The sequence below is a fragment of the Rhipicephalus sanguineus genome, chromosome 8 (assembly GCF_013339695.2).
Source record: "Rhipicephalus sanguineus isolate Rsan-2018 chromosome 8, BIME_Rsan_1.4, whole genome shotgun sequence".
NCBI classification, from domain to species: Eukaryota; Metazoa; Arthropoda; class Arachnida; order Ixodida; family Ixodidae; genus Rhipicephalus; species Rhipicephalus sanguineus.
Genome location: NC_051183.1, coordinates 33,922,990 through 33,943,333, shown reverse-complemented (window position 1 = coordinate 33,943,333; position 20,344 = coordinate 33,922,990). Strand labels below are relative to the sequence as shown.

The following is a 20,344-nucleotide window of genomic DNA, read 5'->3' as shown; positions in this document are numbered from 1 at the left end:
CACAGTGCCTGTTTTGAAATTGTTGTTTGTAGCGTTGTTGCCGCAGTATCCACGAGGGTGATTAGCCACACTGAAGTAAAAATAGACTGCACGCAACAAAAGGACTAGAGGGAACATAAGAAGATTATACAAATAGAAACCTCGTGCAATAAATAATATCTTGATAGAACCTATTAAAAGGAGGAACGGATAAGAGTTGGCGATGTTAACAGCGTAATCTTCCAAACGCTTCCGTGAACTTTAACTCAGCAGTTACATTAGACTCGTGGATTGTAGGTGGTGATCACGATTCTTTTTCCATAGCCCATACCCACAAGGACTGCCGCAGTGGTACTTGACAAGGACATGTTAAAGGAGCACTGACACAAAATTTCGAAGGTGAGATAACCTGTGGGATGGATTTGTGTAGACACACACGCATCATCTACGGAATATCAACAGATAATATAGCCTAGAACGTATTTAAAATCACGTTTAAACTGCGCGTATCGCCACTCTACGCGAAACGCGCCTTTGGTGTTCTCGTAAACAACCAACCGCCACCTGCGTCCCGAGTTTGTGTTGGCTGCCACCTATTGTTGCGGGCGCTCTCTCCCACTCTCTCCTAGCAGACCTTTTCAGCGGAAAGAAGGGGAGACTTGCACGGGAGTGCGAAGGCTGATGTACTCGCCTGGGCAGTGCATCTTTAGGGGGGGGGGGGGGAGGTGTCACGCATATTTACAAAGCCTCAGAGGGCATTGTAGCAGCACCCAGGAAGCCTTCGTTGAAAAGAGTTGTCGACGCGGTGCTCATGTGCACGCGGTCTTGTGTGCTCACGCAGCCAGCTATGTTTACACACGGCCGGACTAGAGGGCGGCACGCGCGGAGTGCGCGTGCCCTTCTAGTCCGGGCGTGGTTTACATAGCCACCACTCTTGAATCCCGCCTCCCTCGGCGCTCTCTGAAAACGAAACTGCGACTGGGCGCTATAAAACCATCTCCGAATAAATAATGGTCGCGTGCTCGAGCAAACGAGCTTTCCAGCTGTGATAAGTGGGTCGTTAACAACTTATCGCAAGAGAAAAAACAAGATGCAACATTTTGGTGTCAGTGCTCCTTTAAAGGGCCAGTAAACAACCCCGATGTCCAAAAATTGTAATGAAGAGAAATATGCGCACTTTTGCTCTGTGAACATGGTGCCGCAAGAATTTTGCGAGTACGTGCTATAATAAGGAAGTTACATGGATTAGAACATCCGTTTCAGCTGGTTTCAAATTTTCGCGCGGCCTCACCACCCTTCTCCGCCACATGGAGGGAAAGGCGTAGCCCGTCGTCGTGACTCCGCCCACTTCGGCAACGTGACACGACGTCAACAATTGACGTCATGGGCGAGCTCGATCAGTCGCAATGCACTTCCGCTAGCTGCGGCTCCTGGTTGTTTATTGTTTATATTGTCGCACGTGCTCCGTAACTTGACGGGCAGTTCTCGGCTCTTCACTATTTTTAAACCTTTGTGACAGTTCACAATGCAGCAGGAATGCGTGCTTGCTTTCCGAGACGTCGAAGGGGCGCGAGAGAAAAGCCTGGAGAACCCCGCTTGCCGCGCGAGCAAGCGCGACCCGTCCGATCCGAGCAGCCGGAGATTCCCCTCTCCCCGCTCGATTTGCAGCCGGCAACTGAACAACGTAATGTCCCTAGATTTTGGGATTCGCTCGCTGGATTTCAAGCAAGACGGACGTGCCGGCCGCGATGTCCTGGATTACTCCTCGTACCTCTCGCTGACCGGCGCCCCGTGACGGACTCCTCGCCCGCTATGCCGTGCGCCGCTCATCGTCGGGACCTTCTCCGTTTCGTCGATGTTGTGCACTGTGCCTCTAGCTGTGTTTCGCGGACCCGTCCCTGAACTCCCGTGACCGTTTCCCAATCTTTCCTGTCCTCTTTTCTCTTCGTTGGATGGATGTGCTCCTATCACTTTTCTCTCTATTTTCCTACTATTCTTTTATTGCCTCCTTACCCCCCCCCCCCTACAAGGCACTGCGCCGTGTCGCCTATAGGCAGACAGAAATTAGGTGCCTTTTTCCTTTCCTGAATAACCACTGAAAAGATTTTGCCCTCTGCTTTCTTAAGTACCGACAACTATTGAATCGCCGCCGACGAATCTCATTGGCTAACGCTCGTTTTCGGTAGCCATGTTCTTCCTAACGCTTTTCAAGCACCTGGTGAAACGCGTCCCCCGCTCACTAATGACGGGGGGGGGGGGGGAGGCGAGGGGGGGTTGGCGGGAGGAGAAAGGCGCGTCACGCTAGCATATTGTCCGCTGAAAGATGCGTGGCTAATGTACTTAGACGCGCATGGCTTTGTATTTCTTCCAAGTTAATAAGAAAATGGCGGCAGCAGCCGGCTGCGCGTAAGAGAGGGCCAGGCATGGGGCCAGGTAAGGAGGCAGTTGTCGGTACTTAAGTAGAAAGAAAAAATCTAGGGACTTTAGAACAACGCTTCGCCAGGCACTGCGCCGTGCTCCCGACCGGGCTGCAGAAATTAGGCGCCTTTTCCTCTTCAAACCACTACCACCACCATGTCGAAAGCGAAGTGCGTGCAGATGCTATGCAGTGCGAGGAATATACGCGCGACAACTGCGGGGCCGAAACCTCATCACCGCAGGGCCAAAAAACAAGGCGCAGTTTCGTAGCGGTGGGTGGGAACAGGAATTGACGTTAACTTGACAACTGTTTGTTGAGACCTGGTTTAGACCAATCGACGAGCTCAGTGCTACGTCAACTCGCCGATCGCCGAGTTTGCGTCCCTGCGCGTACGAGGAGGATTGGTCAGGCGTAGGAAAGAAGCGCGGGAATTGTTTTTCGAAATGAAGGGTCTGCGCGGCGCGCAGCGCTGTAATATTCGGAAAACGTGATCGCCGCGGTTTATTGTACGAATTACAGAGCTTGTTTGGGGGGTGTAAAAAAAAAAGTCGCAGCCTGTTTACGGGCCCTTTAACAGGGGTAATCATGTTTAAAGCACCATAACATTTCGAATAAATCAACGTACGAAATTAAACTTTTCAGCCATTCGTTTAACACTTTGAAAGACTGCAAGATGTAATAGCCCGACAGCTAATACCAGAGAAGGACTCTGGTAATACTGATCGAAAAATATGAAAAAAAAATGGCCGCTTCGCACTAGCGGTGCCAAGACTGAAGGAACAGCGCAGCTGGGTGGCCTTTCCTGTTTCTCTTTATTCTTTATTCCTTTTTTTTTTCATCTTTCTCTCTGTTCCTTGGACATCTTAATTGTATATGTTTGTTTGTATTTTTCTTTTTTTCCCTCTTTTTTTTCTCTTTTTTGTGTCTGTTTCTTTATATGTCTTTTCTATCGCTTCTTTTCTGTCTCTTTCTCTATATCTCTTCTCTCTCTCTCTTTCACGTGTTTCACGTGCTCCACTTCGCTGAGCAGTTTTTTTGTTTAACGCTCGCACCTGCGCTGTACTCGCTTGTGGGGCTAGTCCAATTCCTGTGGCGCATACCCTTCTGTGGAGTTTTCTTTCGCAACACCGCACAAACAACGGCGAGCTACAAGAGATTCGCTGTTAAACGATATGGCAACCAATATCACTGAAATGAATACGAAACATCTAAAAAGCATGAACTGAAAACAAATGGAATCTTTCCAATCGCACGAGAGTTCACTAAATCTGATTCATTTTCATTAGGTTTCATTCTTCCATTTTGGCTTTTGGTGGATTGTAAGTGTTTAGTACTGCTTCATTTAATTCCTCGTTCATGCATTTCTTTTATTAGCTACAGTGTGGACAGTCACCCTCGCGGGCATGAGACAGTCTTTTTAGTGCAACAACCTATTTTAATTAAGCCACAGTTTCCTACAATATATACTAGAGGGAAATCTGGCGCTGCGATCGTTCAGCCACCATGGGAATGACGAGTAGCACATGGATTTGACTACTTTTTGTGCTTGCGGCTTCGAACGCACTTGTGCTTTGTTTATTGTTGCATTTTGGCGCTTGTTCCGAATAAAAGAATGGATCGTTGTGAACTTCGCGAGCCGATTTGAACCGGTGAGTCTAAAAAGGTCAAGGCAGTGAAGTGCAACTGCTGAACGTCTGCTGAACTTCGTCTTGCGACAAAGCGGCTCCGGGCAATACGGGGCCAAACAGAGCCGAAAGAACGCAGCTTAGACAAACCCATCTTTCCCATGCTGGCTGAAGCCCTATACATTGCAGCTCCCATAGACACTAGCGCCAATCTTCACTCTAATGTATTATTAGGAAACTCAATGTTTTAAGCCATAAAATTCTGTAAACGACCCTGATCCGGTACTTAGGTGCCTTGTAATGGCACTCGCACCGCGGCGTTTATGTGCCTTGGTGTATTCCTTAAGTTGACTTTGCGTTTCCTTGCGCTGCCTTGGCGAATCTCAGAGTCCACATAGAAGGAAGCATGTGGTTGAGATCTGCAGCGTCAGGTGCCGCAACGATACCAGCTGCTCAAAATCTTTCAGTGAACTCAAATAATCTCCAATAATTATTCTGACAGTTAATTGGCCCTTACCTTAAGTCAGGTTACGATCCGATATGATATGTATCCAATATAACTCAAATTGAACTAGCACTTGCGATGTATATTTCTAGAAGATATTTTATGAATATTCCGAAACCCGGATGTAAGTGCTCGACTGAACATGCTTGGAAGAGTAACATGGCTGTCACTCAATGTTCGTGTTGGAGTTGTTGCTGTTCACCGATTTACAGTGGCCCACACCCACTGTGGCGTACTGGCCAAGAATTGCGCCGTTTCATATATTTTCATAAAACTTAAGGATAGGATAATGTGTAGAGTTGAAACGCTACGAGATTATAGAGGAAGCTTGGGTGCACGACAAAATGTGTATAAAAAACAACAAAGCTTTTTCTGCCCCTAAAAAATGTTTCATCGTCGGCGACTCCATGCAGTGGGTATGCGCCACGCAACTTAACATTGTCATCAGGGAAGTGAAAAAGAACGCCAGTCGACGGCCATGTTGACGAACCAGGAAGGACTCGTGAACCGGACGTCTTCGACTGTCGCGAGGTCGACGGCGGCGAACAGGGAAGACGAACAGCCACAAGTCGCCTTGCAGGGCTCCTGTAGCGGTGCGAGTGCCGGGAGCCCGCAAGTGGTCCAGCGGGACCTGTTCAGGATGCTGGGTCGAACCAGGAGCTGCATCCTCGTCGGCGTCCTCGTAATCGCGGGCATCTGCGCCGCCGGCCTGGTCGTGTACGTCACGCAGCGGGTCATCTACGCCCGCATACAAGAGGTATGCGCGTGTTATCTGAGGTGTTTATCTAGGATTGTTGTCGGAATGGGAGAGGGGCAAGTGTTATAGGAGCCCTGCAAAACTTTTTTCGGCATGGTCAGAAAACAATGCTGATTGGTAGTCGAGGCTCCTGAGAACAAGCCAGACATTATAGCACAGCATGCGACCTGGAATTTACAATTAATTCTCAAAGTCAGCTAGAAATCGCTCCCTCTTCTCTCGACAAATGATGCAATAAACCCAAATGACCGCGCCATAAACCCAAAGTCCACGGCCATTGGCGGATTCGAGCATCGTGATCTGAATAGTTAACGCGGCCGCCGCGGGATGCCGCGACGTGCCTTCGCGTTCGCTCGCGATCACGCTGATAGTGAGCCGCGCGTTCGAAGAAAAAAAAGGAAACGAAAGTGCTTTATTGCGATAGCAATCATATGGACAGTCTCGACTGGTTTGTCCATCCCCGTCGCCGTCATGCACTATATATGTTTAAGTATGTATGCATATATAAAAGTCCCAAAGAAAAGTAATTCAGAGAAATGCTTCCGAAGCGCGGAATCGAACCAGGGACCTCTCGCTTCGCAGCGCGTGGCGCTAATCACTACGCCACCAAACGAAGATCCTCCACGTAGCTAACGGCGAGCGTTATATACACACCCTTTACCGCTGGCCGGACTCCGAGACGGCAGGCGCTTATAAGCGTTTCTTCATTACGAGCGAGATGGCGCGAGGAGCGCAACGGGCGCATTTAAAAGTCGTCGGCTAGCTCACTCGCTTCTTCTAATATTTGCGCAGGGAGAACCTTGCCCTTCTGCTGTCTGCTCGCGCGGTAGTCGCTGCCGGGGGGCCGCTTTTCTTGCTATCGCACTCATTACTTTGCCCTTTCGTCGAAACTGTGACTTTTTTTTTTATGTGGCTGCAGCACCAGCGCGTGCGCCAGTACCTGCGCGACGTGCTGGGAGAGACCGGCGCCGGGAGCTACCCGGGTGCCCCGTTCCCACGGCAGGCTTTCATCTTTGCCTGTCAGACCGAGCACTGCACCAAGGAGGGCAAACATCTTCGCCGAAACGTCGCCTGGAGCCTTGATCCCTGCAGGTGAGTGGATGAATGGATGGATGGATGGATGGATGGATGGATGGATGGATGGATGGATGGATGGATGGATGGATGGATGGATGGATGGATGGATGGATGGATGGATGGGGCCGTACTCTTCTGATCGGGCGTCGGCTCACGCCACCTAGCCGTCCCTATTAATGAAGTACTGACTCTATGTAGTGGAAGACTACATTTCACTCCTGCCTCGATTATAGCCACCAATCAGATAACCTCCTCTTGGTTACCTCTACCTGATCAATGTCTACTTTGCCTTCACTGTCCCTAAACCCTGATGCTTTGAAAAATTCAGCCCCATCACCTTGGACTGTAGGGCAAAGCCCTTTAAAGAAAAGCTATTAGGTGTTAGGCCGTTTCCTCCTCCTTTCCATACGCAGCGGAATGTGTGTGTGGAGAGGAGGAGCCCTTCGTACTTGGCTCGTCACGTCTTAGTCCGCAACACTTCCGTCCTGCATTCAAAGAGAGAGCTACCCCGAGAATTATCCCAGACATTTCCTGTGGTTATTTCCTGCTTGATAGTACCCGACCACAGAAGGTGCCGCCTTACGCTGTTCGCAGAAACATTTTGCGCATCGGAGGCGTACTATATAATTGAGAGTTATTAGATAGTGTTTGCGGGACTATTAATGCAGTACACGCGAAGGCGCTAAGCGAAATACGGGGTTACTGGCACTATGCACACTTAAATGCGCTGTTCAGCTAATGCCCACACTCTAAGAGAAAAAAGAAGGAAAGAGTACGTGTTACTTCTTTTCGGCGCAGTACTCACTTGCCAAATATATGACTCTCCTTAATAAAGAGCCACATTATCTCTCATGCGTCTCCCACAAGACTCCGAAATGGGAATAATCATCTCCAAAGAGAGTTCACGAGTCTCGCTAAAGAGAGTCATTATGTAGCAAGTCAGGACTCCCCAAAAAGAGTCAAACGTGTCTTTTTTTTTTCTTAGATTGCATAACTTCGCGGGCAAACGAAAACATTCTCTTAGCGCCTCGGTAAACTTCATACCGCTTCAAGATTACGGTGTTACTGGAGAAGTATGTCGGAAGCAGAAGAGAACAAGGCGGCAATGAAATGCGCATGTGCGCAGCGATTGCGTCATCAACACTACGTCATGTCAAAGTTCCTTAGTGGTAAGTGCTATTGCCCTATGTGGTGCGTCTTCTGCGCCAATAATACGCCGAGTGCCAGAGACAACCTCAAATTGGCATATAAACAGGACGGGTGATCTTTTTTGTGGTCGTGTTTCTCGTTTTTTTTTTGTTATTTATTATTGATACAGCGACGTCAAAAAGTAGAGCTAGTAGACTAATATTTTGAGTATGCCTTCAAACTGTAAAACTGCGAACCAAGTACGTTAGTAACACTGCCAACCCTATTTTTCTGGCACAATAACGCAGAGGCGCGTTCATTTTTTTTTTTCTTTTTTGGCGTTCTGTGTTCTTGAAATTTCTGAATAAATTTAGCGACGCACACTTGTTCATTATAGTCACACGGCGAGGGGAGTTCCATGAAACACATGTGGTTCACACGGTAACGGGGTGGAGTAGTGGAGTGAGCGTCAAAACACCACATTTTTCGGCTCCCGCGTGGTCATCATTTACGTCATGACGTCTTCACAACGTACAGTGCGGAGACTGAGCTAAAGCTAGCTGCTGAAAAGCTATTATATCAAGCTATTCAGGACGCTCAGTAGCTCGACCGTTTTTCTTCTTTTTTTTTCATGTTGATGTTCCAGAAGCCAGACCATCATCTAACATAAATATAAAACAGCGCTTAACACACGGTATAAGCTCGTTTAACGCTAAGAATGTGTAGCCGGAAAAAAAAAAAACGTTCCTGTACGCCTTAAACACCGATAATTATTGCTCAATCCACATAATTTAATTTTAGTAAACACTCGAAATTGAATCGGAGCACAATATATGTCTCGACTCTGCATTGATCTACAGATTACGATTTCTATATATAGTTTTTCTTTAAATCCTGAACAACTGCGTACTATTGTTCGAGTACTTTTCTTTCTTTGCTGAAATTGTCTATGCTCTATGAAATGCATTTCAGACCATATGAATAAGGAAAGCAGGCCAGACGTCAGATCAGTCAGTGAACAGAAAAGAAAGGAAATAGCGAAGCATTGCACAAAGAGCAATCCATTATCTCCTATTGGCATTCTTCTCGGGAGCGGCGCTTGTCGCGTGCCGAAATAGCTCAGTTGGGAGAGCGTTAGACTGAAGATCTAAAGGTCCCTGGTTCGATCCCGGGTTTCGGCAATATCCTTTTTTTCCTTTTTGTATTCCGTAAGTTGTATTTTTTTTATTTTTTTTATTTAGGCTGAATCAAACATTGCGACACCCAGATTTAGAAATGTGTGGTGAACATTGCAACAAAAGCAACCATACAAAATATTCGCAAGCCATAGCAGCTGGGGCATAGCGCATAACAAGCGGCGTAATACTTTCTCTTTTTTTTTTCGTTTTGGTGCTTAACCTTACCTGAGGATTTTTTTTTTCTTGTGTTTTACACTTAGCACGGCCTCCGAGATTAGCTGGCGGCTACTCTCGGAGGTCATGCACTTTACAAATGAGTTCTGCGGAATCCCGCTAGATGGCGGAAGGGTTACGAAAGGGATATACTGATGTGTTCGACTTTGCTCATTCATCACATATGCAAAGAAATATTTGTTGCGACAACTAACCTTTTATCCAAGTTTATACATCAGACTTGCTGACTTTAATTAGCTTCTTTCTTTCCGGCTTCTAAAATGATTCTTTAAAAGATGGTTGTGCCCCCCCCCCCGCATCTAATTCACTGTGGGTCCTTATTAAATAAATTGTCAGTTAGTCAACGGAAGCCACTGATAGCCAGCGTAAGCCTGTTCTGTAAGAGCAAGATGTGGTAGTTTAATTCGGTTTCAAGTTATCGGGGGCACCATCACATACCGTCCAAGAAAAGGGATATGGACGAGGCTTACACAGCACAATGGCTTCAACAAATCATTTTGTGCGGTCGAATCGGGGCTGGTGAGCATTTTCTTTCTAGAGTTTAGAAGACCAGGATTTTCATTTACTCAGGAAAAAAGATAGATAGATAGATAGATAGATAGATAGATAGATAGATAGATAGATAGATAGATAGATAGATAGATAGATAGATAGATAGATAGATAGATAGATAGATAGATAGATAGATAGATAGATAGATAGATAGATAGATAGATAGATAGATAGATAGATAGATAGATAGATAGATAGATAGATAGATAGATAGATATATAGATAGATAGATAGATAGATAGATAGATAGATCTAGAAATCGGAGTGTCACAAGAAAAACAGTCAGGGTTGCCGACGGCGTTTTGTTTGCGAGGGTGTTGCGTGCAAGCCGAAGTAGCTCAGTTGGGAGAGCGTTAGACTGAAGATCTAAAGGTCCCTGGTTCGATCCCGGGTTTCGGCAGTGTCTTTATTATTTTTTTTTCAGTGCAGTGCTATGGCCGTTCCTTCGTTCTCGTGCATTCAAGAGCGCTACTGAAAGGCTAACTGACTTTTCTTTTTCTCGTCTATTCATTTCTAGCTTTAACTGAAGGCCTGGTACCTCGAGACCGTCGGGAAAAAAAAAATAATACCGCCAACCTCAGACCGCCCTGAATAACGCAACATGGCAGTATTTTTTTTCTGTCTTTTTTTTTTTGCTGTTTCGTTCTTTCGTGGTTACACTGTGTCGTGGCGTCATGACCCGGAATGTGATCACGTGGGTGCAGCATGAGTCTTTAGATACCCACGTACAGCACGGTCCCCACGTACAGCACGGGGTATGAGAACAGTGACGTAAACAGACAGACGTGGCTAAAATGCAAAAAGAAAACCACTTTGAAATCACTGAAGTCAACCTTACATTCACGTCCAAACATTTCGGCGCGAAATTTAAGAATGAAATTGTCGCCTGCCTTTTGTGTTCTGTTAAAGGGGCCATGACATGGTCACCCAATAATGCGCGCTTTTCAACAAAAAGTAGAAGCAGGAGGTCTATTGTACCTGTACATATATGAAAAATGCACTCCACAAGAATGCTTCAGCACAAAATAAGCCCTAGAAGTCGCCGGCTGTACACCCGCCCACCGCCGGCGACCGCCATTTTTCCATGGCATGTGTGACGTCATGTGCTGCATGGAGCACAGCCGTCGTCTTCCACCAGTGTTTCAGCTGCTGCAAATCTTTGAATTTCTATGTCAATCTGATGAAAGCTGAAATCACTTGAATGCACGCGCAGCTGACCGCGGAACAAAATCATAAATAATATAATAATATCTGGGGTTTAACGTCCCAAAACCACGATATGATTATGAGAGACGCCGTAGTGGAGGGCTCCGGAAATTTTGACCACCTGGGGTTCTTTAACGTGCACCTAAATCTAAGTACACGGGCCTCAGACATTTTCGCCTCCATCGAAAATGCAGCCGCCGCGGCCGGGATTCGATCCCGCGACCTTCGGGTCAGCAGTCGAGCGCCATAACCACTAGACCACCGTGGCGGGGCGCGGAACAAAATCGTTCTCCCGAAATACAAACGTTCGCGCAGCAAGCAGCTTGTTACGTCACACTTCGCGAGTGTGGCAGTCTTGACCGACTCTGAGGCCAGTCGCGGCTTAATAAAAATATTCAATTATCACTAAGTGCTCAATTAAATGCGCTAAAATTGTGCCAGGTTCTTTGTGAACGCACGAGGAGTGACGCACATAACACGGATTAGGATAGAAAATTGGGCGTCATAGCCCCTTCAATAAACACACGCTGTCGAAATCAACGATAATGCAGTTTCCAAAGAATAATTTATCAGTCCAAATTGATTCATTGTTTCACTTTAGCGTCCCTTTAAACGCCTGTACACGGCGTGCAGACAGAGGAGGAAACATGCGGAGGCAGAGATTTAGCCTGGTCAGACTAAATTAACAAGTTTGCGGGCATAACGTGACCGCGGCAAACACCGGGCCCGGTTTATTGGAGAAACGTAAGAGATGCCTTTGCCCGGCAGTGGGCGTAGTCAGGATGACGATGATGACACTGCTTGCGTGTCGGCAGGGACTTCCACGAGTACGCATGCAGCGGCGACGCGAGGCGTCCGTCCCTCCGGGAAGACGCACTGAACCACTTTCTGACCGAGGTGCGCACGGTCCTCGGCAAGTGGGGCCAGTACCGCTGGACGAGAAGGCCACCCGTGCATGCAAAGGTGAGCTGCAGCAGCTAGGCCTACCAGGTGATGCCATTGGTGTTGCCGAAGTGTTTCCACTTACGCCTACAAGGTAGCGCCGCAGTATGCGGCGCTATAAAGCCCCTCTACCTTCGGAAAAGTACCGCCGTCCTTTGATCAACGCCGCTCCCTTCTCTCCAGTGCCTCCGATTGGGCGACTGCAATCCCGCGAAATAGCGCGCGCTTTCACTTCTTCATATTTTGTTTTTTTTTTTTTTTTGCCTAGGCGCCATGCTGAAAGTTCCTTTATGCTCTCCGCATGCATGCGATGTGCCTGTCTACAGCCGCGCTGGGCGGAACTCTAGCGTTCCATCCAGCGTTTCAGTAACCTGTTTGAAAGCTTCACGTGGCGCTTCCAAGGGGGCGTCGCTGTCGCAAGCAAAAATAAACAGGAAAAAAACGAGACGCGCAGGAGAGGAGGACGCGAAGGAGAGATGAGATGGCGTTACTTTTCCGAATTCAGGACTTCAACGGCGCTACATGGTCGTTTGACGTCTCCTTCCGTCCTTCGTGGAACAAAGGATGAAGGGAGACGAGCGAGACCGGCTTAGTAGTATAATGGTGTCTGGTGTAAGTTCAGGTGTTTTTAGCAGATTACCTTCAATAGACCCAAGTACAAAATATATGAGTAGACAGTGAGCCTAACGAGTTTCATTTATTTTGTCAACATATGGAGATATACTGCACGCTCCCACAGCATGTGCTTGAGTCTTGCTGGCTGTCTCGTTTAGATTCGGGAGCGCGCCGCCTTCCGAAGGATGACAGTTACTCCGGAGACCCTGTCGTCTAGGTGGGCCGCCGCTCTGCGTAGCTCAGACCTCGGCATCCAAATGTGGGCAGTCCAAGACCGTGAGGTCTCCCACGTTTCCCCGTGGGAGACCTAAGCCCAGGTCGCTTTAAACCTTGCTGGACAATCAACAAAGTTGTATCCATCCATCCATATTCAGGCCCTTAGCACGGGGAGGGTTCTGTTATAGTTCTGTGGCCAGCATGCCTTTCTTTTGGAACAAGGAGATGCCGCACAATTTAGTGAAACCTCAACGACTTGCCTACAGGCTTCCCGGTTCTTCCGCGCGTGCGACGGCTCCAAGCACAGCCGGGAGACCATGGAACACGACCTCACGCAGTACCTTCGCGGCGTCGACAGGGACCACAGGTTGCCGGAGGCCTGGGCTGCCGAGGTCTCTCGCACGTTACAGCTTTTTCCCGTGTTCGAAGTGAGCGTCGCCCAGGTATCGGACGCGCCGTGCGTCGTGCTCAAGGAGCCCGACCGGTTGGACGGGGACGCGGTGCTCGGCATGCCCACCATCGTCTCGCGGAAGCATCGTGAACTGATTGCGAAGATGTGAGAGCAACGCATTTCACTCTTTACCAACGGTATTTTATTGATGCGTACATTTTAGAGCGATAGCTTTACCACTCCACGTACAAACCCAGAAGACGTCTAGTTCCGTAAGTCTGACATTCAAGCTAAGCTAAGGACATCCCAGCGTCTGAGCTGCGGGGGGGGCGGGGCACTGAGATAGCTTTGTAATGAGGGAGGAAGACAAAACAACTCCTTGTGCTCAAAATTCGAAGTTTACTTACGCAAAATTCATTGGAACTGAATGCCAATAGAAATGACCGTCATCAATATCATCATAGGAACATTGTGCGTATCGGAACAGTAGGCCGGCAAACTCACTCACGAGTTGGCTCACTCAGACTCCCAGGCTCACTCAGACTCAGATCGAGCCGTGAGTCTGAGTAAGCCTGGATGAGTGATCTTATGATGAGTTTGAGTCCGAGTGAGTCCGGTTTAGGAAAATTTTAGTGAGCCCGAGTCCTAGTGAGTATGGTTGAGGAAAATTTCGCTGAAACTGGGTCTGAGTGAGGGCGGTTGAGAAATATTTTAGCCAGAGTCCAGGTGAGCATGGTTGGGGAAAATTTTCGTGAGTCTGATTCCGAGTGAGTCCTTGGCGCGAACTTTGTTTCTTTGGTGAGTCAGAGTGGGCTCCGGTTTTCTTGCCGACCTATGATCGGAACAATATCACGTGATCACTTTCTACCATCCCCACTGAAAGTGTCTATCCGTTACGAACGGTGTGCTATTCCTTGGCACTGCTCTATCGGAGACACACAGCGCTGCCACTAACGATGATGCGTTTTCATCGAACGAAGGATGAAGGGCGACGCCAAGTCCCTGGACAGTGCCCTCCAGTTTGCCTGGTCTCTGCGGTCCTTCGGCGGTCCTCCTGACGACTCCCTCGCCCCCCTGAGCAACTTCTCACAGACCACGGTCAGTGCGTTGGCGGCCGAGTTGAAAGGAGAGTGGCGTTGGGACCGTTTTCTGGAGGCATTTCTTCTCGGTCATGTGGACATGAGTGACAAAACATGCGTCATCGTGAGGTAAGCTGGCCCATTTATTGCGGAAGGGTTGATAGGCGCGGGCTAGTTTGTATAGATTCCTTGTGGAAGCTTGGCAGCGCAAACAAACGGGACACAGAAGAAGGCGGACACAAAGAAGCGCGAACTGAAACTTGGATTTATTTTAGTATGGCTGAAAGGCGGGTGAAAGAATACCTTGCACTTGCGGAAGTGTCCACATCGGACAGACAGTGTGTCAACATGAGGATACGTGCACGTGCTAATTCCTTGAATGGTGGGATATCTTCTCATCTCACCAGCCATTGTCGCGAATGCGGACGCATGCCTTCGTTGGCACAAACCTCCATCGTCACGCATCATTATGATCAACGTACACGTGAGATCGCAGAGGCATACCACATGGCGAAATGCGATAGCAAGCGTATAAGTCAGCCGTCGGTGTCACTATCAGGAGAGGAGATTCTGTTCATTGGTCACCCGTAAGCACGTGTGTGGTTTACGTTTTCTGCATAATTTTGAATTTTCCAAATAAATTCTTTCAGTTGTTAGAGCAGCGCTTGTCCCGTCTTCTTTCTTCGTGTTTCGTCCGTTTGTGCGCTACCCAAAAATGGGTTGGATTTATTCACAGAATAAATATATACCACAAAAAAAAAACACGAGGGGAGAGGGAAATACAAGAACGAAGGTCAACACTTCTCGTTATCACTTTTAGGTTTTGAGTTCTCGCCTCTGGGCGACACTTGATTTCGATTGACCCTTCCATCTTGTATTCCCCTCTCCCCTCTTGTTCTTTTGTTTTTGTGTTATATATTTATTCTGTGAAAAAATCCAAGTTTCAGTGCCCGTTTTCGTAAGTTTCCATATGGTCCAATTTTATGTTAACTCATATATGATGTCATGTACACCTGCATAGTATTAGCAATACCGTAAACACCATGCATGTGGCTTCACAATGTTTGTAAACAAAAAAAATGTCGAATTTGTTTTTTTTGTGTCCTTTTATAAACTGTCGCTAATTGGGCTATACCAAGTTTTCTTTCCATAAAATGCATCCGCTTTTTTTATTGTATGATTTCTTAAGCAATAAATCGGTTTTAAAATGATAAAGTGTACTCTGAGAACTCTAATGCCGTTAATCTTCACCGTAATAAGTTTTATTATAGTGTAGAAAATCAGTCAGAGTTTTCATTTTTAAATTTTCCTGCCGAAATGCCCGATTGTGACGTCACGGATTGCATAGTGTACTCGTCGTATTTTGGCGACATTGGGCCCAACTAAATTTCCTGAAACTTCGTATGTTATTCTAAAAAGACAGGGCGTGCAAACACGGACACAAGAAAGAAGTCAGGACACCACAAACGCGGCGTTTGTGGTGTCCTGACTTCTTTCTTGTGTCCGTGTTTGCACGCCCTGTCTTTTTAGAATGAATACTTACCAACTAGCTCAGCTCTGTTATTCTAAGCTTAGAGGTCTATGTGCTCCGTATTCACCGATTAGGCACTACGTAGGCCCTAGTAGACGCCGTCAAAATCCATGACGTCACGGCATTTAGTGCGGGAATTTCAAGATGGTGTTGCCACCGGCATTTCCTTTTTGTTCGTTTTCTCGCTTACCAAGCGTCTTCTTGCGGCGAGCGTGGCGGTTTTGGAATTGTGAAAAGATTGATAATATACAAATTGTTTTTTTCTATTTAGTGTCGCTTTAATGAATGGTCACGCAACTGTTGAACCGTGCGTGGGTGGTAGGGCTATCGTCAGCCAGTCTGATCTGCCTTTAGCCGCAGCTTCCCTTCATATGTAATGTGTTGAAAACAATAAATAAAATGAAATATAATTGGGGTTGGTAGGAGGGGGTATACAGTCGACGCCTTTGGAGAATCAAAGTGTTTGAAAGGTCTACTGCGAATGTAGATGAATCAACCAGTGCCCTCACAATCATCATCTTTATGTCACGCGTGTGTGTTTTTATTGCATTGTATCTGTTGGTTGTATTACCATTCCTGTAATGGCCACAACACGAGAAAAGATATAAGCCCCGCCCACAGAAACGCGTTGCGCCTTAGGAAAAATTGACGTGCTAGCTGCTTTCCGCTCGAACTATACGTACTTTTTATCAGTGAATGTAAGTATTACGCATATTAGGAGATAAAAGTTCGTCGTTGCTATCTAAAACATTACATTTAGCTGAGCATCGCTATCAGAACCCCTGTTGAAATTTACCAGGATATTCAAGTTTCTGATTTCAAACCAGCGACACCAATGTGTGTCTGTATGGTCAAGTCGACTATCTTAGCTTGTAACCGACCGTAGGGTCAACATCAACTATGAGTTCCTTTGTTCTCTATGTTGAGTCTAGCAAAGAATACTGAGCCTTAAAAATTACCGTTGTATCGTTAATTCATAGCGAGGGTCTCGCTTTGGCAGACCGGATGCTTTATTGTTGCGGTAGCAATTATATGGACACACTCGGCTAATTTTTGCCATCGCCGTCATGCCCCGGATATGTATATGCATGTATATATATATAAAAAAGGCACAAAGAAAAATAAAGCAGAAGAAAAAATTCTGAAGCACCCGTCTGGGGATTCGTACCATCGTCCACTCGCTCCCAGCCTGCTGCGTTAGACAACTCAACCATGCCCCATGCGTGCGCCGGCGAAATAACAGTGAGCTATTTATATGCACCATTTACCGCTGGTGGTAAGGAAATCTCGGAGGAGCTTGAGGGTGTTTCCTATCACGCAACGCTCCTAATTCTCTTCCACTTTGAAAACTGCCCTTGAGACGCGCACGACAAAGTGGCCCTTTCCTGTACCCACTCGTGATGTGGAAAAAAAAAACAACACTGGGCACACCAGGAACAACTTGCATCAGACGCCCTCGTGTGGCAGGAAACGCGGGGGGTCACTCCACGCGGTGCAGTTTAAAAGAAAAAAATATCTAAGAGCATCTGATTCTCCATTAGAGAGTTTGAGAATTGGGCACCCAATGACACTGGGTCATCAAGCTGCTTTGGGTAGGCTGCTCTTGCGTTCGGAGGATCGGCAGAGCTTGAGAACTGGGTCAAACGCAAGCTGCGTTTTCGCAAACGGACGCGGCGCTACACGTGGTGAAATTAAGATCATGCGAGACGCGGGCCATACACCGTCGTGGTCAGCGCGGCGTCTCCATAGTCTCGCGGTGACCCAAGACGTCTTGGGGACCTAGGCTAGTTTTCGCTTTTTGGGTCCTGGGCCAACGCGAGCACGAGAGCGTTGGCCCAAGAGTGGCTCCGGTTCTGCGCATGCGCCCTGGCGGCTCGCAAGCTCCTTGGTCCCCAAGCTTTTTGGGGCCCCAATTCTGAAACTCTATATTGTCGACACTTGCAGTGCGTTGCTCAAGAACAAAGACGTAACAACTGCGACAGTCGTTAGCTCACGCTTGCCCTGTGCATGTCTGTGCGTTCTTTTCGGGCGTCCTTCTTTGTGCTTCGGCGGCGCGCTGCAAGTATCGAGCTGCTTCTCGTTCTTCGTGTGACATCCCAATTTCTTGCTATTGCATTCATCGCTTATCCCTTGCGGTGAAGCTGTGACATTTATTGATACGCTGCCAGCTCGTAAATAAAGATCACGTGCTTCGTGACGCCAGCAAGAAGAAGTGTTCCACACTCGCCTTCATGGCTCTTAGCGGCGCTAACACTCCTAGGTATAATTGCACATATATATATGCCATAAGGTGGACGAGAGGATGACCACCCCCGTAGCTAAGTGGCATAGAACATCGGACGCGTTGTTTGAAGGTCGCAGGTTCGCTCCCTGCCGGCGGCAAGTTATCTTTTTGTCCACTTTACTTTCTTCACATTTACATCATAATTACCGCAAATATCACCCATATACTTTCATTGGCTTTCTTGTCTGTTAGTTCTAATTAATGTTGCGTCTAGCAAAGAAAAACGAGCCCTTAAAATTCCCCTTCTTTCGTTCATAAATTCTTTAACCGTTTAAAATACACGCAGATGGTAACCGGGCAGAAATCGTTAAACAGGCAATGGCACTGGATCCCACCTTTCGACAAGAGTTCTTGTCTTCGTCGGGTCCTTTTGTGATTACGTTGGCTTTTGTGATTACGTTTGTGATGACGCTGCCCCGTACCTTTACTGAGTCGGACTTTCTCGCCATTTTTCAGTGCGCAGGGTTACGGCTGCGAATGTTTTTTGACGAGAGCGGCGACCGAGGACCTTCGGTGTTGCATTCAAATAACTGTTTACTTCCCACCTTTAAAACCGAAAAGCCAGGGACCAATTGCCGGCCGTCAGGGGCGTAGCCAGAAATTTCTTTTTTTAGAGGGGGGGTGTGGTTCAACCATGGAGGGGTTGGAGGGGGTTTGAACCCCTCCCCCCTTTGCTACGCCCCTGCAGGCCGTTGTGTGAAGCCCGTCAACGCTTCATTTTCATTTTAGACGCGAAGCATCTTATGGCGGAGTTCAGTCAGGTGGTGGTGGTGTGCGCCGTGACCACCCTTACTGCGCATGCGCATGCTCTCTCCACGCACCTCCTCTCCTACGTCCCCCCCTCTCGCGCTCTCGCGCCTTATTCTCTCCTGCGCAACGCCGCGATGAGCGCCAGCGCATGCGCGTCTCCTCCACCTCTCTCTCCTCTCCTACGTTCCCCCCCTCTCGCGCGCCTGTCGACCGCGTTCCCCGCTCGCCCTGTCAGAATTAACGGCCAGGCTAGAGGGAAGACACGACGCGCGTAGCGTTCCTCTTCGCGTTCTACGGTGCGAGGTTGGTAGCATGCCCAACGAACGCCAGCGGAGCGCAATCGTGCAAGTGCTCCGGCTTCGCATCGCCCCATGGCCCCTTTAGCAGGAGATGGTGTAATTTTTTTGTATCCACGGCGTAACTTGTTTTCTCTGTCTCTCTCCCTCTCTCCCCCACTCTACCCTCCAACCCCCACCCCGCCAATGAAGAACCCTGGCACGCGTATACGCACGGAAGATTGGTGAAAGATGCAGATATGATAAACAATGCAGTCCACCGACCACCTTCCATCCTACAGGTTACATAGAAATCAATTTTGGTGCTAATCTAGAATTCTATATTAGCATATACATAACGGTATACCAAACAAATTCAAATCAGACATGATATGACCAGATGGGACGTGATTTCCGCGGCATTTGGTAATTGCGGGTGTGAGACTACCGTGGTTTCCTCGGTGTCATAAGCATTATCTCTACAACAATGATGCGCACTCTAAGCTCACTAATCGAATGAGATATTTGTGTAACATTGTGCTCAGCCGCGTTCTTGGAATTCTGGTGGCCTGCCATGGCACTCTTGAGGCAGACAGATGAGGCAGACTCGTGAGGCAGACAGACGTAATGCTTCACTTGCCCTCATTTTCCCGATAGGGCAAGGGCTCCTGCATTTTTTCGTATGCAACAATCATATCGGGAAAAAACAACAAAAAATTTTAAACTTGTTCAATTGGCAGAACGTGTTCTGCAGAGGCTGGAGGTACTTCGTTTTTGTGAATTGTGCTTGCAGTCAGGACACTCAAGAGTAAAGACGGCTGAAAATGGGAAATGTCACTGTCTGTCCTCGCCTTTCTGTTTTCTTAGTGCTCTGTCGTGGCGGCACATTCTTTACAATAGATAGGATCGGCCTGTTCGTAAATTTTATTGGGTTTCAGAAGACCGCAAAGCACAAAATGGTAGCGCTGGTAGAGCCATCTCGTTACGCTGTCCTCGACCACATCACGTTAAAACATGGCCTCCGAGAGAGTGCAATCTCGGAGACAGTGATGAAGAAAACTTGTCTAAAGCCGTTGTTCTCGTAAAAGGTGACTGAAAAAACAATGCGTGGGTCTACCCCACTTTATATATTGTCACTGCCGTCGTTGTTACACCTGCCTATCAACAGAAATTTTACCTTGCAGCGATGCGTTATGCTCTGCCGTTATGCAATCCATCTCAGAGCCTATGTATGATGTATATGTGGTATCGTTGCACGTTAGCGTCGCAAGGTGGCACGACCAGCGCTGCTGTGTAGGTCAAGCTTTGGAGGCGCTCGAATTCAAAGTGGTTGCAAGTATTCAATAATCAGCATTCGATATAAGCAAAGTGTTTCTATAGCATCGGTAAAAAAAAAAGCAGGAGATATGTTAAGGAATACTCGTAGTGATTACTTCCGTAGATAAAGTCAAGAGACCCGCCGCCCTCCCGGAATAAAATTCTTACTCTTTGTATGTAGATATGGTGCCCCAGCGATCCTTAGCCAGAGCTTAAAAATATGCCATCACACTCAATGATGACACGACCAAACGCATGTTGCTGACGTTAGGGAACACTAGAAC

General features: G+C 47.6%; 1 protein-coding gene and 2 non-coding genes across 3 annotated transcripts in view; all 3 read left to right on the top strand.

Annotated features, from left to right (window-relative positions):
• The first annotated feature begins 4,972 nt into the window (after positions 1-4,972).
• The window catches only part of LOC119401693 (uncharacterized), a 29,730-nt gene continuing 14,358 nt past the window's right edge, over positions 4,973-20,344 (top strand). Inside the window, exons 1-6 of the mRNA XM_049418189.1 lie at positions 4,973-5,285; positions 6,205-6,377; positions 11,476-11,636; positions 12,435-12,493; positions 12,700-12,989; positions 13,805-14,032. Coding sequence (XP_049274146.1) covers positions 5,007-5,285; positions 6,205-6,377; positions 11,476-11,636; positions 12,435-12,493; positions 12,700-12,989; positions 13,805-14,032 — 1,190 coding nt within the window. The 5' untranslated portion in view covers positions 4,973-5,006. The remainder of the gene's footprint in view (positions 5,286-6,204; positions 6,378-11,475; positions 11,637-12,434; positions 12,494-12,699; positions 12,990-13,804; positions 14,033-20,344) is intronic.
• Trnaf-gaa (transfer RNA phenylalanine (anticodon GAA)) lies at positions 8,599-8,671 on the top strand. The gene has a single exon. It is a non-coding gene; the product is annotated as a tRNA-Phe (tRNA).
• Positions 9,782-9,854, top strand: Trnaf-gaa (transfer RNA phenylalanine (anticodon GAA)). Its single transcript has one exon. It is a non-coding gene; the product is annotated as a tRNA-Phe (tRNA).